General features: G+C 36.8%; 1 protein-coding gene across 7 annotated transcripts in view; it reads left to right on the plus strand.

The window, feature by feature from the left end:
• Nucleotides 1-15,358, plus strand: part of LOC136885067 (lymphotoxin beta receptor inhibitor) — a 57,019-nt gene extending 41,661 nt beyond the window's left edge. For 6 of the 7 annotated variants that reach the window (XM_067157466.2, XM_067157471.2, XM_067157465.2 and 3 more), the window contains one exon: nt 14,987-15,125. Coding sequence is in view for 1 of the 7 variants with exons in the window: in XM_067157467.2 (XP_067013568.1) it covers nt 14,987-15,144 (158 nt within the window). In the remaining 6 variants the exon portion in view is untranslated. Of the gene's footprint in view, nt 1-14,986 lie in introns of all 7 variants that reach the window. The other variant, XM_067157467.2, reaches the window with a different exon arrangement.
• The last annotated feature ends 2,410 nt before the right edge of the window (nt 15,359-17,768 follow it).

Below are 17,768 nucleotides of genomic sequence, written 5' to 3' on the forward strand. Positions count from 1 at the left end.
AATTTTTTGAAATTTTTTATCCTATTACTTTTTCTCTCTTTTTTTTGTAATAGAATTCTGATTTTTTTTTTTTTCATTTACCCTTGGTGAAATGATGGTTGCACTCAATGGAACTCATCAGTCTTGTACAACTATTTTCTTGTTTTATGAAATGGGTTTTTCTTTTTCCCATTTCACAAGCCAGCCCGTGGTATACAGTACTCGTTGGGTATAAAGTGCCTCATTTACGAATTGCTTCTCGTTGACGTGTGAGTGATTTGGGATAAAAGAGTAAAATAAACTACATTAATTTTATTTGACTGGAAGAAATCAAGCTTGTGAACTTTTGTCCATATGCTATGGAGTCTTTATTAGATATCTAAACCACCTTCTTGACATGAAAGTATCGGGCAAAAGAGTCAGTTTTCTGACACTAAAATATGCTCTTCACAAATTTTACCACAGACCAGGTGCTGGATTTATCACCCATCCTCCCTCTAAAATGCTAAATTGCTATGAAACTCGTTTACTTGCACTATGCAGCAGAAATTCTTGCGTTTGTATCTTTTTTTTCAATTGGCTCTATGTCATACCGACAGATAGGTCTTATATCGGAGATGGGATAGGAATGGGTTAAGGGTGGGAAGGAAGCGGCCATGGCTTTAATGAAGATACAGCCCCAGCATTTGCCTGCTGTGAAAATGGGAAACCACGGAAAACCATCTTAAGGGCTGCAGACGGTGGGATTCAAACCCTCTCCCGAATGCAAGCTCACGGCTCCATGCCCCTAACCATACGGCCATTTCGTTCGCTCTCTTAGAGCGAGATTAAAAATGATTCACCCTCTGTTTCAAAGTACTCTCCCAATTAATAATCACCTATTATAGTAATTATTAGTAGTATTTTCAAAAGACATCAGTTCACAAACCGTGAATGACCACAAGGATCTTGAATTTTAACAAGTTAGACGATAATAACCAAATATATTGTAAGGAAAGAAAACGCGAAACAATTTATCACTTAGCAGTAGTATAAGCAGGGGGGCGGTCGTACTTTATGTGCTGAAGTGCTGCAGGACATTGTCTATATGAAAAATAAATTATTTTAATAATATTATCTGCAATCAAATACAGTGCAATCGTCACCATAAAACCTCTGTATTGGTGTGACATAAAGCCACCAGCAAAACACAAAACAAAAAAACAGTGCAATGAAAAAGATGTCAGCCAATGATTAGGGAATCATTCGACTCCCATCACTAGTCGTGCGCTCCACACCGGTTGCTATGCAGGTCACAACTCAGCAAGAATTTCTAAGCTTTTAGCCAAAAAGCAGGAACTCTGCCTTTCTCGCATGCGTGCCCAACTTTTCCGATGTGCTGTAGAAAGAACAGCCAAGACATCACTTCACAGTGATTCTTTGTTCGACCACAGAGAGGCAGCACTGGTCACACTTGTATTTCGACCGAAATGAGAACGTGGCAGGTGGCACCCTCTAGACTCAACAGTAGTATTTAAGAGGGGATCGCTCAAAGCAAACAGGAAAACAAAATACTGTAAAGGAAGCCATCTGCTGTTCCCGCCAGGTCTTTTAATACTCCCAACTTGCCTATTCCATAGCCACATTTGTAAATTGATGAACTATAAATACCGTATTTACGCGAATAATCCCCGCCGCTGAATAGTCCCTGCACCCTAATTTTAGAAAGGACCATTTTGAATTTTAAAAAAATGAAATGAACTAAAATTCCTTCCATCGAAAGAGTAAATTAGGCATAAACAAACATTTCATATCACTCCTCGAGTTCTACATGGTATTTACGCAAATATGAACTTGACGCATATAGCTACTTTGCTTGAATATATTTGAAATGATAAAAATGCATTTGCCATGAAAATGAGCAAGTAGGCCTTCTTACGTGACAGATATTTCATTAATCTGAACTTGCAATAGGCTTGATTCGCCGTAGATAAGAAGATTCTTTGTTTCTTGCATAACTAGAATCCTCTACTAAATTACTTATAAATTCATCACACACTACATCTAAAACACTTCTCACACGCGGTCTCTTTTTACACGGATAGTAACACGACCCGTGGTGGATAATTGTTTTCGTGCAATGTAAGTACTTGAAACAGACACACCTGCGAACTCGTTTGTTAGTTTTGCGATACAGTAAAACCTCGTTAATTCAGAGTCGTAGGGACACAAAAATGTGTTTTCGAATTACAAGATTTCAAATTAACTGCCAACTTGTAGTTCAGAAATGCCAATCCTTGCCGCATCACAAAATATTCTAAGACCCATTACTGCAAGCAATGAACATTGATTCACAGTTTAAACCTTTCAAATACCACGGAAAAAGCTATTTCTGAAATGGATCCAACAAGGCGTATTTACAGTATTCAAATAATGCAATTGGATAACTAACTAGTTAACATAACTTCACGCAACGAAAGGAAATAAGTTTCAAAAACTAGGAGATATCTATTGTGGCGCCCCTGTGCAAGTTCTTTATTCACTGGATTACTGTACTGTATGCATTTTAGATGCCTTATACTTGCTCGGAATGTACTAGATACCCTTTAAACATCGTGGCTTATCGAACATTCCTATGAGAGAGAAAGAAGTAGGAAGTCTCTCGCTTCCGTCTGCATTGCAACACGGGACTGTGGCTCTATCTTTCTACTATTTCCCGCCATGGCATTTCTCTCGTAATTCAGAAATGCCAGACTTTGCCACGTCACAAAGTATTCTAAGACCAATTAATGCTTGAAATCACCTTGATTCACAGTTTAAACTTTTCAAATGCCATGGAAAAAGACCATTTCCTAAATCTACCCAACTAGGTGAATTTACATTATTCAAATAAAGCACTCGGATAAATCACTGCCAAACATAACCTCATGTAGCGAAAGGAAAAAAACAGTATTCAAAGACAAGGGCAAATTATGCTGGCTCCCCTGTGCAAGTGTCTTATTTTTTGGATTACTGTAATGTTTTCATTTTTAGATGCCTTGTACTTGCTCGTAAACATCGTGGCGTATTGAACTTTCCTATGATGACGGAAGAAGCCTTCCGTTTCCGTCTGCATTGCAACACAGTACAGTAACCCCATCTCCTTTAAAACCATAAGTCTGTTGATCTCGGCATTAAGAAATGTTTCATCGGCATTGACAATATAGTTCGGTGCGTACAAATTTATTATAATTATGAGCCACGTTTTTTCGCCAACTGTCGGCATCACCAGTTTTAGCAGATTCTGCTTTTCTGCATACTGGCTGCTATGTGATGATGTGGCGTTCCTTAAAACACTGAATACAAACGAATTACAATTTCACTCAAACTTAGCAACTATGAAACACACTGTAGACACACCGAAGCAAGTGAAAGTGCGAAAAGCTACCCCTGCACGTTCTGGAAGACGCGTTCTATCGTGACGCCGAGAAAATTTGAATTTAAATTACTCTATGAAATACTACTTTTTAAAATGTAAAGGCAGTTTTGAATTAAAAGTCTGTTTTCCGTTTAAATATGATGTGGGGACAGTTTTCTTCCATCTGCGGTTTCACAAAGCATAACTGTACATCCAACATCGAAAACTATGTGAACCAGGAGCGTATTGCCAACCTTGATGCAAATAAAACCCGCACCCCGATTTCGTTCCTCAAATATTTATTAAAAACATGCGGGGATTATTCGCGTAATTACGTTATTGTACTTTTTATGTTGTCAAAATCAGGAGACGATATTGTGATTTTCTTTAATTACAAAATGTCTTGTTTATAAATTTCACGATAATGACATAACATGTAATTTTGCATTACGACGTTGCTGGTTTTTCTTTCAGTGCTTCTGATAACATTGAGAAATTCTATTTTTGCGCGCTCACACCAAGTGTTTTTGAATTCGAGAATGTTTTGTCATTGCAGGTGTTACTGTGTGTTTAATTAGTGTTGTATGAGGAATGTGTATATATGGTGGGGTTGTTTGCGTGTTTGTTCAGTATTGAAAACTCAGTGGAGAGCCTCTTGAAAACTACATATGTTTCTAAATATTTTTATTTTTTAGAGGGGCTGGGGGGGAATGGGTTACAGTACATAACTGATTTTCTGCACCAGCCACTACTAAGTATAAGTGATGTTTTTAAAAAGTCACCGAATCTTTCAAAATGTCCACTATCATTTTTCCAGAGTCGTGTGCTGGATTCCAAGCTTTCTCAATATTTCCCACGTGTGCTTAGGTACACTGCCTCTGCTTCCAAATAGCAAACCTATCATGGACCAGTTTTCTGGACGAATGTTATGTCTCTCACTCAGTTATGTGATGCATGGTTCATAAATGCTCTTCTTTTACTGGTCAACTTCCTTGGCCTGGGATAAGTCTCTTTCGAACCAGATGGTTGGATCAAGAATATCAGCTGTTAGAGTCTGCTGGTGGATAGCAACAATATCTGATCTCCTCTTGGACCCTGTGCAAGAGATACAGTGTATTTCTTCATAAACTCTCCACTTCAGATCTCTCTGTCCTGACATAAAAGATTGTAGCAAACGAAGAGGCCACAACATCCAATTTATAGTTGAATTTAACTGCTGTATGTGTTACTGAGTCCAGAGTATAAAATTCATTCATTGCTGCATGATTCAAAGGAGTTTTTGATAAACTTCCTGTGCACTTTCCCAGAAGATTTTGAGTCCTCATTTGGAAGATAGATTGGATCCAACAGTTCCATCATCAGCTGTCATGGAAATCACAAGTGTCACCGCTAGAGGCATACTAGGAGGAGTGGGGTAATTGCTTTCCACACTGAGCTAGAAGGGGCTATTGCTTATCGAGTCGATAAAGGTATTGAACCTGGGATTCAGGCTACATTCACATGAGACAATTGGCTGTCCAGAGAACTGGATTTTATATTTCTGGGTTTCATTATCACTCGGGAAAGAAATATTGTCAATATTACTGAAGATTTCATGTGTTGACAGTAAGTTTGCAACAAAGCAAGCATAATGGACCTTTTTTTTTTTTTTTTTTTTTTTTTTTTTTTCAGAAATGGTTTCAAATGAGTTTTTTCATTTATTTATTGGTGTTTTAAAATTCATTTACCAGACAGAACATGGACGAATAAGGACAACAATATTTTTAAATGCATTGAACAAAACCATTTGTGTAGTAATCTTCACTGACAAAAGTAAATAACTTTTTTTTAATTTATCAGGATTTGAACATGGGGCAAATGAGTGTGAAGCCGCGGCGAAAGCCACTGCACCACCGCGTGGGTTGAGTTTTTTTCACGCTAATAGGCACATAAAGAACTTTGGAAACTTCTACCGTCATTTTCTCCGAAACTGCCGAGTGTCTACAGATAAGCCGAAAGATGTGTTTGCTTATTTCGACCCCTCTTTCACTGAGGGAAGTTTCTGGGAAAGTGGGTCGTTACATTTGGCGGGTTAGCCTCATTAGCGATGAAAAGTAGCATCTAGTGGCGCCGTGTGGAAACTCTCATTTTAAAAACTGCGTAATTTAAAAAAAACCACACAAGTGAGCAACTGGCGGCAACATTTCTGACCTGGTAACTGCAGTTGCACGTGTGAAACCAACCTAAGATAGCTGAAACATAGAATTTTGACGATCGTTGCCAGGAGAGTGGTTTAGATGTTTAATAAAGATCCCATAGCATGAAAATCTTTTAAAAATTGGAACATTTAAAGAGCCTGCCTTACAGGTGATGGGTTCAGAGGCAGATTTTATGAACATAAGCAGTTGAGGTTTACATCAGTATATTTATTCAGAAATGAAGTGACAAGGAGGATATTCAAGCACAATGCATAGTATTCATAATTTCTGTCTTTTCATTTCTTTCTCCCTTCCTTCTCATTTTTTCTTGCTGATTTACTACCTTTCTTTGTCTCTCTTCTTGCTTTTATTTCTTGTGTGTGTATGCTTTTGATGCATGTTTTTTTTTTTTTTTCTTCATCTCGAAAGAACTTACTAAATTCCTTGTGTGCTGTCTTTTCTCATTACCAGAAATTACTGTATTTTTTGTCATAAATGCCATTGAATGGGTAGGAAACAATACAGTTGGCTCCTAGTTATTAAAAATCCTGAAGTAGATACAGGTAGATTTGTTTGGATACACGCAAAAACGGGCTGACCATCAAATTTGTGAAAATTGAGTTAGATGTGCTGCCACCTACTGTTAATGATATAAACTGCAAATCAACTTGACAGAATTGCAAAACTATAATGGTTTGGACATGTAAAGAGGATGGAGGAGACCCCCGTGTGGGTGGGGGGACGCAGACGAAGGATACACCCACGGTATCCCCTGCCTGTCGTAAGATGTGACTAAATGGGGCGACCAAGGGATGATGAAAGTAGAACCATGAGACTACTTGTGATGAGTGCCATTATGTGAGGAACACCATGGGTCGACGTTACTTGCGATCAGTACCACCATGTGAGGAACACCGTGGGCCTACATTACCTACGAGCAGTACCATTATGTGCAACACACCATGGATCTGGGCGTTGCCTGTGATTAGTACCATCGTGTACAATTCACTGTGGCGGGGGAGCGAGCGCTCGGTTGCATAGACTGGCGTCTAGTAAGAGTATTTACCAAGCGCTGTGCTCGAATGGGTTGGTTCCACTGTGTTCAGAATGGGTCTGAATTACCTACGAGTAGCACCACTACAGTATATGAGGAACATCCTGGGTCTGTATTGCCTGTGGGTGGTACCATAATGTGTGATACACCATGGTTTTACATTGCCTGTGATTAGTGTCACTATGTGAGCAACACAACGAGTATACTTGCCTGTGATTAGTACCACTGTGTGAGGAACACCACGGATATAGCCAGCGCCCGTGATTAGTACGACAATGTGAGGAACAGCCTGGGTCTGTGTCACCTGTGAGTGATGCCATTGTGTGTGACATACCACAAGTCTGCATTACCTGTGATTAGTACCATTATGAGGGGCCGGTGACCTGGATTTTGGATCCCTTTAGATAATAAGCATCATCCCAGTAATTAAGACATTGTGAATTGATCCGCTGATTGTTTTGGTTTTTACGATCAATTTTTCGTACTCATTCATTTTAGATTCTAAGTCAGTGGACACATTATGAAAGTTTTACTTTTCGTTTGTTGCACTTCGTCATTCCAATAAAGACTGATGACTGAGTTGTTAGGCCCCTTTAAACAATAAACACCAAGCTCGATAGCTGCAGTCGCCTAAGTGCGGCCAGTGTTCAGCACAGTAATTAAAACTGAGAGGACTTTTCCTATTTGTGAAACTCACAACCTGACTTTTAACCTAGTTTATCATTATACCATTGCCTGCCGTCCATCTCACAACATTATTGAGGTCATTTTGCAGTTGCTCACAATCTTTTAAAATATTTATTACTCTATACTGAGTAACATTATCCGCAAAAAGCCTTATCTCTGATTCCTCTTCTTTACTCGTATTATTTATATGTATAAGAAAACATAAAGTTCCAATGATACTGCTTTGAGGAATTCCTCTCTTAATTATTACAGGGTCAGATAAAGCTTTGCGTATTTGATTGGAAAGTCTGTCATAATATTTGTGTGTTGTAGGCTTCTGTTAAATGGGTCAGATTCCAGTTGCAGATACTTTTAACCCTTTGACCTACCATGTTTTTTGGAAACAATTGTGTCCTTGCAAACTATTTTATATTTTCATTTATTTTAAGGAAGTGCAGACAAATATATACATGGATGATACACTGATACAAACAACTTTTTTTTTTCATTCTACCGTACATTTATGGTTGGAGAAGTCCTTTAGGCCCTATGTATGGAATACTAAAAAAGACAGGTGTCCTCATGCTACACCATTCTGTATCTCCTAGAGGGCTATAATTTCTTCTCAGTTGGAATTATTTTTGATAGGTAGTAGCTAGTATATCGACCCTGAAGTGTCCAGAGAATATTTTTAGTGTGAGGGGAATTTTGCAAAGATGCAAGATATTTACAAACATAAGCTTTGATTTCTTTTGTTACATGATCCCATAACTATTGTTTGTCCAACCCTTGTCCCGTTTCCCTACGGGGTCGGGTATGAGGTGAGATGAATTTGTCGTGGCGGTTTTTTTATGACCGGATGCCCTTCCTGACGTCAACCTCATCAGAGGAGTTAATGAGAGATGAAATGAATGACGTGATATATGATAGTAGGGAGAGGGTGAAACCCGGTGCCGGCACATAGCCTACTCCTGTCGAATAGCACCAAGGGGTCTGCTCAAGGCTTAACGTCCCCATCCGACGGACGAATCACCATCAACAGCGTCATATGCCCTCACTCCGTATGAGCACTGCGGAGAGGTTTGGAATTTAATCCAGGCTTTTGGCTCGCAATCTAGTGATTAGAAATTGTATACCACCACCTCCCCTACCCTGCCGGCTAACATTCTGATGGTGAAAATTTTTTCGACCAACGGGACTCGAACCGGCTAACCTCGGTGTTGGACCATTTTTAGACTTCAGCGCCTTAACGATCATGGCCACCAGGCGGGCTTACATGATCCCATAACTATAGGGTTAGAAATTCATTGACCACTTATATTTCTGGTGGATTATCTCCAAACCTTCTCTTTACCACAGCGTGAATTTCATAAACTGGCTTTGTTGATGTTGTTGCATCTTGTATAAAACTCAAATTATCTCTCTGGAGATAGAATCAGAATCGCCAATATAATTTGAAAATGAATTATTTTCATTTTGCACACTTTCATTGCAAATCTCAACATCAGTATTCTCAAGCCAATCATGAATAACATCATGTGCACCACTCCAGGCCACTACTATCTATATATGTTTATAAATAACAAGCTGTGAGGTGGGTTTTATTTTTCTTATTTCTGGAGCAAGTTACCGTTTATGATATAAAAATGAAGTTAAGGTACTTCTTGACATATGCTGGTTACATTTTAAAACTTATAGAACAAATCTCACTGGCTTGGTAACCGTAAATGTGCGTCTGTAGGTAGTCCATGCGTGCGGATTGGAAGTCTGTCAAAGTATGGCATAGGGTTGAAAAGGATATTTGTATTTTGATTTTAAAAAATACACCTTGGATTCTTCTGACATTGCACCCAGAGTTTCTGGAAATATAACTACTTTTCTAACTTGTCTTCTTAAATTTGCTGGATTCATTTGCATAATGAATGAGATGACAGAGTGCAGTATGTTGGTAATGTTTTTTTTTTTTTTTAACAATAATTACCGCTGTCCTTTACTTCCAATTTGAAGTTACGGTATGCTGTTTGCTAATGGAAATTCTAAGTTTCCAAGGAGGGAATTAGATATTTTTTCCACCAATAAAGCATGTCAAAAAAACAGATCAGATGTAAGGCTTTTCAGGCCTAAGATGAAACGCTGGTTAATAGAGCAAACGCCTGAAAAGCCTTACATCTGCACCTTTTTTTTAAAATGCTGTTTGCTGTCATGTTTTGTTACAGAAGTTAAACAGCTGATGCTTGTTATCGATTCATCATGGGCCTCTTTGTAGTCACGGCTGATATGCTGTATCACTATTGATGATAGCAATTATTTCACATTCAAGATGGTGTTTATTTTAATGTCTCATTTTTCATAGATTTTTCCGTGTATAAAAGACATTTTGCTAGTTGCTTTACGTCGCACCGACACAGATAGGTCTTATGGCGACAATGGGACAAGGAAGGGCTAGGAGTTTGAAGGAAGTGGCCGTGGCCTTAATTAAGGTACAGCCCCAGCATTTGCCTGGTGTGAACATGGGAAACTGGGATGGGGGGGGGGGGGTTGCACCCATTTCGCAGATAAATACAGTACCTCTTGGAAAACGTATATTGAAAATGAATTTTTTAAACGCTGTCAGTGTCTTCCTGTTTTTCATGGAGGAGACAGCACTGCGGTAAAATCAGTGGTTCTTTATTAACAGCAGCTCTATCTGGATACAGTGCCTGCAAGAAGGTAAAATGTTACCTGCCCACTTACAAGGAATCCTTCCCAATCGATACCCTAGACATCGAGATGACTGTTGTTGGACAAGAAGTACAGCTTTATTCATAGCTTCAGTGCAAAATTTCAGCTGCATATGAGGAATGGTTTCTATGCACAAAGAGAGAAGACAACTTGGCCATAATATGTTTTAAAAAGTATGATATAATTTATTTTTTATCACTTTTTTATAGTGAATGCAGATGTGCAAGCTCCCCCAATTTAAGCGGGATACTCCCAATTTTTTATCCTTCCTTCCACTCTCCTGATCGTAGAGGCTTATCCCGATTTTGAGAGCAGCTTTAGCATTCCTTTATTGCTTAAAAATCCTGTGTTTTTCCTCATTTAAGTAGCTGGAGAGAACATGTTCAGTGGGCACTGGCAGGTCAGATGCAATCAGCTGGTGGTGATCTTAACCCCTTGGCTTACCTAACCGTCGAATTGACGGGGTGCGCTACCTTGGACTTGACTTACGTAGCCGCCGAATTGACAGGCTAATGCAGTGCCCTGTGTTATCGACGAAACAGTGAAGTAATTGATTATTAATTCAGCAGATGGCATTAAAATACTTCTTTGTATTTCAAGGAAGTCTGTTATCACTGTATTTACATTATCTACCGGTGAATAACCGCTGTATTTGAAGATAGCTGAACAGCTGTTGTCGCGATTATTCAGTCAGTAAAGATGAGCCCGCGCGTAGCTATAACCGAGCAGGAAGTTGTGGATATCTTACTAGATAGCGATTGTAATGAAGATCTTGATATATCTGAAAGTTCTTCTAGTGAATGTAATGATCAAGACACATCCGTGCTTAGTGAAGTGTGTGATGAAGCAGACCTAAATATTGCGACTGTAAATGTTCCCGCGCACCATAACAAAAGAAAAATAGTGGAAAGTGTATGTGTCCAGTACAAAACATTCCTAAAAAAGTGCAATTCATGGGAATTCTTTGGGTAAGTCCTGTTTTTCAAAACATTGAACTTGCGCCTAAAATCATTCTAGATCAATTTCTCGGTGATAACTTTTGGCAAAGCATGTGTGATGAGACAAACAGATATGCATTACTAGGTGAGTTTATTTCCTACAGTATATTTTTTCGCTGTAATGTAGAAAAATTTAGTTGAATAGTTATTTGTGCTGTGTTGGCCTTTGGAGAACAAGACGGCTGCTGCCCGGCTCGTGACCTGAAGATACGGGAGGACAGCAACTGCAGTTTTGGTTCTTTGTTAAGTGCTACTACTCGCAGCAGCTCCCTAATCATCTTCATGGTGCACAGTTAACGCCGTTCCAAGATTACTTGTATTTCTAAACTATTGTCGGTGCCAAGAATAAAATCCCAGGTTGCCTTAAGGAGACCGTAGAATTCTAGACTGGAACCGGAGTGTGAGACTGTTTAATTCTGAGTATTTATGTACTGGTTTCTTATTATTTGAGCAAATAGTTGCAGAGATATTAATACTTAAATACAGCCATGTAAGAACCTCATTTGCATCAGAATTTAAATGGTAAATCGAAGGTTCAGAGTACATGTTTATATAGTAAGCAGAGGGGTTCAATATGACAGACTCTCTACTTAATACATTCAGTTTTATCATTTTCACATTGCAATGCCGGCAGTGAGATGTACTTATGAGGACAAAAACACAGTTCAGGTCAATACATCCCGATAAAGAATTCTGGAAAAAAATTATCCTTAAAATCTGCTCAGCAAGGCAAGGCAAGTTGAGATTATGTGAAGAGGCCTGAGATGGTTGTGATGAAGTGTTATATGTTCTAAAGTTCATAAATATGCAGCATTTGTAAGTAAATACATACGAGAAGTTATGTAATAGAATAGTATCTTTATTGTATGCAAGTTGCATCATCGATGATGTGTGGTAACATGTCGCATTATGCCGTAAAAAAAAAAAAGTCTCCTGGTTTCTGACTTTTGAACGTTGGCATGTCTGTGAATGTGTGTGAACTAGCAAAACATAATCATGTTGATTAACAACAACATACAATGCTCGCTGTTTATGGTCCTTGAATGTAACTTTACATGGGAGGGTACCTTTTGATTAGTGTCTTCATACCTAATAATTTAATTTGGACTTTGGATTTTGCAAAATTGTACTTTGGTGAAAGTGGCACTTTAATTATTTTGTGATATAACACTGTATGTTGTTATCAAGATAACATCTTGATAGTTCATGCATATTCAATACGAAGAATGTCATAAAATAATAAATTACGTTATACTTTAACATCGTTAAACTTATGAAAAATGCCACGGGTAGTTGTTGGGTCTGCCCTGTCAATATTTATTATAAAATTCATAAGCGAGTAGGTTTTCACTGTTCCAGTACATTATAATAATAACAACATCTACCAGGCACTCGTTCCAAGGGCACGGCGGGATTGTTTGATCCGCTCTGTTTATATATGGCCTAGCACCATAATAGGACGAGTCTGTACAACTGAGTTACAGGTCTAGGGGAAACTTATTCTAAATAGATCTTATGAGGTAGAAAAAAATTCAGTGGAGGATAAAAATGGCTTAGATGGTTTTATAACAGCAAGCAAGATCAAGATGTAAATTGATTCTCACTTAATCCAATAGATCAATGTCTGTTTTTAATACAAATTTTTAAAAAGGCTTCCTCAGCAATAAGGACAAATACAACTGTTAATGCTATTTAGATAACCATTTTATTAGAATGTTGAGGAGTTTTGAGATATCAAGTTCGCCGATGAAGAGAGTGGGCCATCTCTCAAAACATGCACGAGTAACAGTTACGTAAACTTAAGAATTTTATAATAAATATTGACAGGGCAAACCCAACAACTACCCATGGCATTTTTCATGAGCTTAGTCAATACGGACCAATCGAAGACCAACAATGGTCAAATTTATTGATTGTTAAGCTTATCATTGTCAAGCTGTCCTTCCTCTTGGTGCTCTGAAACCATTCATCATACACAGATGAAAATTTGCATGGAATTTATGAATAAGCTGTGCTTCTCATCGGCCAAGTCTCATCTCAGTATCTGGGGTGTCTGTTGAGAAGGGTTCCTTTACAGTGCTCTTTCTCCTGATACTGTGATGTTACATATTCTTAACTCACTCTTATGCTTTGCTCCTCTGAAAAGAGCACAAAAAATACTGTAAATATTAGTCAACAAAGATTAATTTCATTCTTTTTTAAAGGACATTATGCCCTTTATTTCTGGTGCATAGATATAAAAATCTCAATATGTCCTAACAACTTAGAGGAAGCTCTATATCAGAGGTGCTCGGCTAGGCCCCTTGTTGAGGCTAGCCGAGTGCACCCGGGATGGCGTGATGTAAATGCGGGCAGTTTACGTAGCAACCGTATGTCACAGTGAAGCGAGAGAGCGAACATACTTTGCAGGAAGAGAACGATGACGTTAGATTGTCATTACAAGCTCTCGTCCACTACTCAGCGAAATACTGAATGGGGTACAGTATGTAAGAGGAAAAACCTCTATAATCGCAAGAAAACCAATCTTTTCAAGATATTCTGGTGTGATTTCTACTGCACTGGATATAAACAGTCTGTTTTATTTTCTTACATTTATACATTCAAAGAAAACTTAACACATTATAATTTTGGTTTTTCAATTTACAAAAAGACATGGTTTAAGCGTACAAGCTGCAATTTTATTTCCTTGAATGGAAATGACAGTATTTCCCTTTCTTAAAAAGTAACATTCCTGTTATTTATTCAGCAAAAAGTCATATATTTACATAATTCAACAAGTTTACTGCTTGGTTTTGCAGTGTTGTAATGTTGTTTGAATTTCCCTGTTCACTGAATTCGAAAATAATATTTAAAACTTATCAGGCATCCGATGATAACTAGCCTCTAAATAGCGAGGGAGTTTCATATCGAGTTTCATATAAATATTTACTATGCAAGATTAAGGTACAACAACAGTGTAAAGGTACAGTATGTCTTCAAATAAATAACCTAACTGATGTTATTCCCGGTAAGCACGATTGGATTGTTGGTGAATTTATCAGGTAGTTTAAACCCAAACAACCACAAGCCACAGCTTATCCACCTTAACTCTGTATTATATTAGGAATGCTTCTAAAGCACCTCTTAAAATTTAATAGTGAAAATTGTAATTCATTACATTATGTTATATTTATTTATTTATTTAGCGTATGGCTAGAGATACAGCAACTGTTATTGTAAGATCTACACTATGTACGTATGTCCAAATTGTTTATATAGTCTATAGCCTTTGCAGTCGCAAAAGCAAAGTCACTAGCACTGCCATTGTATTTTCTGTTCCTGCATTCTTTGATGATGTGCTTCACTGTCTGTTGTGTCGCGTCACAGTCACACTCAGTCGTTGGGATTCTGTTCCACTTGGTAGTGGAAGGCTGCACAGTTCCCGTGATTTGTTCAGATCACATTACGTTATAATTTTGGTTTTACAATTTACAAAAAATGCATGGTTTAAGCGTACAGGCTACGATTTTATTTCCTTGGATGGGGATGACAGTATTTCCATTTCTTAAAAAGTAAAATTCCTGTTATTCATTCAGTAAAAAGTCATATAATTACATAATTCAACAAGTTTACTGCTTGATTTTGCAGTGTTGTAATGTTGTTTGAATTTCCCTCTTCACTGAATTTGAAAATAGTATTTAAAAACTTATCAGGCATCCAGTCACAAAAATATTTGTGGTTGTAGGCCTCTTCATTGTATCCGGTCAATATGTGTAAACTGCAATGAACATTAAAAACTTATTTCTTACAACGTAAATTAAAAATGATGTGAATTTCTTTCTGCTCTAGATGTGCTGAGAATTGCCTGAACTGGTTGATGTGCTTATCAGAGTAATTAATTTTGTAATGCTGTGAGCCTGTTTGTGTTTTTACATGCATGAAAATCTTGCTGAATAACAATACTAACATTGCATTTGTCTTTTTTTTTTTTTTTTTTTTACCTCTTGTTTTGTGCCTGTGGATGTCGAAATTACAGAGCCTGGAGAAGGTGTCCAGGGGAAAGAAGCCACACTCTTTGAAAGTGATGACCAGCTGGCTGAAATCGTCGACCCCATACTCAAAGAGGCGGACAAGAACAGCGATGGTTTTATTGATTATGCAGAGTTTAAGCTCCAGGAAAACAACAATATGTAATGGGTTTTTTTGGTGTTCCAATAAAATAAGAAAGTAAATTTCTGTAAATTTGTAAAAAGAAAAACAATTTTGTAAAAAAAAAATGTGTATTTTACTATGCATGGATGACATTTTTGAATATTTAATATAGTATTAAACTTTTTGGTAAAATATGAGCATGAAATAAAATCAAACAGCATAAGATGTTTTTTTACATATCTGCATAAGAACAGAATTGGAGTTTTTATTAAAATGTTGATCTCCTTATCAGATAAACATGTCTAAAGTCAGGATGTCCTGGAAGAGGAAGATTGGATGAAATCGAGAGACAGTGATTAACTTCAAATCTCCTCTGTCTTCAAAAATAGTTAATTCTAGTCTTCCCTTCTACCAAGACTGATGTGTCATTTTCATCTGATTTCCATTCTTTGTTGATACTTTTATTTTTAAAATTTAATGGTAGAGGTGCTTTTAAACTATTTTCCCCCTTGTTTTTCTGTTTATAGTTTTTATTTTTTTTAGAATTATTCAGTGCTTTCTCAGTGGAGAGATGAATACTTCTGTTTTTGTTCATATAAATTCTAAGTCAACGTTTCAGTATGTTTTTCCCAACATTGATTGTATTAGGTTTGCAAGATTCAGAGGGAATTTCATTTTCTCTCTCTTTTTTTTCCTAGAACGTAACATTCTTGAAAGCCCCGGAAATCATTCTTTTCCTCTTATAATTAGAATTGTGAGGGGATGATTACCTGGTTATAATTCACTTTAAAACACCCCTAATGATCATCCATACTTTTCCGTTCTTTAAAAATTTGTCAAATTAGTTAATTTCAAAATAATGCAAGCAAATATGAGAATATGACAGTTAATATCACTCTCTGCAGCTAGAACTGATATACGTATTGTTCTATACAATTTCATTCTTTATCAAACTTTACATAGGTAAAGAAATTATAATTTTGCTTTTCCTTTTTTTTCCCTTTCCCGTTATGACTTGTCATTATTTTTACCTGTTGTGTATATTCCTATACTCCATCCTAACTTCCCGTCTTCTGGTGTATATTCATACATATTTTGTTTCTGTACTTTTACGTGTTATCAAGGGGAACTTGTTTTTAAATAAATTTTAAATTACATTGTGAAACAAGATATGACTTGAAAAGAAAAAACAAGATGAAAACGTACTAAACTTGAGGGGGAGATTTTTTTTAAATTTCCTAGAAATTCGAACAGTTGTGAAAAATTCTACAGTTGAAATTTGTTTACAACTGAATATCTTTTAATTTGTATCTACAATTTGACATATTTTGTCCAATTTATAATATGGAAATTGTAATATTGCCATATTAATGTTTTAAATCTGGTTTGTAGTATATAAAGAATACATATTTCTTCTTTTCAAATAATTTCATTTTGTTAGGAGTTTAAAATTTTAATTGTTTTAGTCATCAAGATATGTCATACGTAAGTTAACTTACGTGTTATTGTTGGATTTTGGAATATTTAACTAGAGCGCTGCCTGCACGCATCCTGGATTTGTGCAGATTGCGAGAAAATTGACTTTGTAAAAGTTTACTCTGTTAATGCCTGCCTTAACAAAGGGCAAAATGCAACTATCGACTGTCGATACTAGAACAGTGTTTTTCGTTAACAGTGTTAAACATCAATGGGACATCAGCGAGTACTCCATGATCTTTGTCTTTGTAAAGTAAACTTTGAAAAACGATTTATATAATTTTGTAAGTTTCATGAATTGAGAAGTCAAAATATTAGTCATTCGATAATCGGAAATAATTGTCGTAAAATTTTATGAATAAAGGAAATTTGTATGAAAAATGTGTTTATACTTATTATACATCTAGTGATTTCGGTGGCATCACCCGCGCAGTATTCGTTTATATGACAATTTAGGTTTATAAACGTAATACAATAGTAATTTCACACACAGTTTTAAATTAAGACTTTCCGCACATATATCAGTTTAGTGGACCGTGTATTATACAGTATTTTGGTTGGCCACCTATACATTTTAAAAAATGATACATGGAACACTTACATATTGGAAGTGAAACATTTAAAAAAATACATTTTCAAAGGTGTTAATTTTTCTTTATACAATAACTTATACCATACTGACCCAAATATAAGACAATTTATTAGTGATTTGAGCCTACTTATGATTAGTTCTTTTTGGATGCTCTCTTTCGTTCCCAATACCTCTTGAGTCTGGCTATTAGTTTTTTCTTTCTTTCATGTGAAAGAAGTTAGCGATAATTAACAGCTTTTGATAGAGACCCCGAATTTACCAATTTACCAAATTTAGGGCAGTCGGTATCACAAACCCTAATGGAAGCTAAGTCCATTTTTACTTCATTGAGCCACATGCTTCCAGTCTTGTATTTAGCCGCCTACATCGCATGCTAGTGTTAGCCGTTTCCAACTGGCTACAGCGCTACTAAGCTACTCAGTCCACCCAGTGGTACTATAGGCAGACTTATATGAGACAATGTTGTTGTTTTTTATAGTAAAATAATTTATAAAAACTTTATTGTCTTATTTGTACAGCCTAAAATTTAAAGAGATTCATTTTTGTTAAACTCCTTGTATAATTCCTGGACTGTACTGTATTTTGACATTAGCTGTTG

This window comes from Anabrus simplex, chromosome 13 (genome assembly GCF_040414725.1).
Source record: "Anabrus simplex isolate iqAnaSimp1 chromosome 13, ASM4041472v1, whole genome shotgun sequence".
Taxonomy (NCBI): Eukaryota; Metazoa; Arthropoda; class Insecta; order Orthoptera; family Tettigoniidae; genus Anabrus; species Anabrus simplex.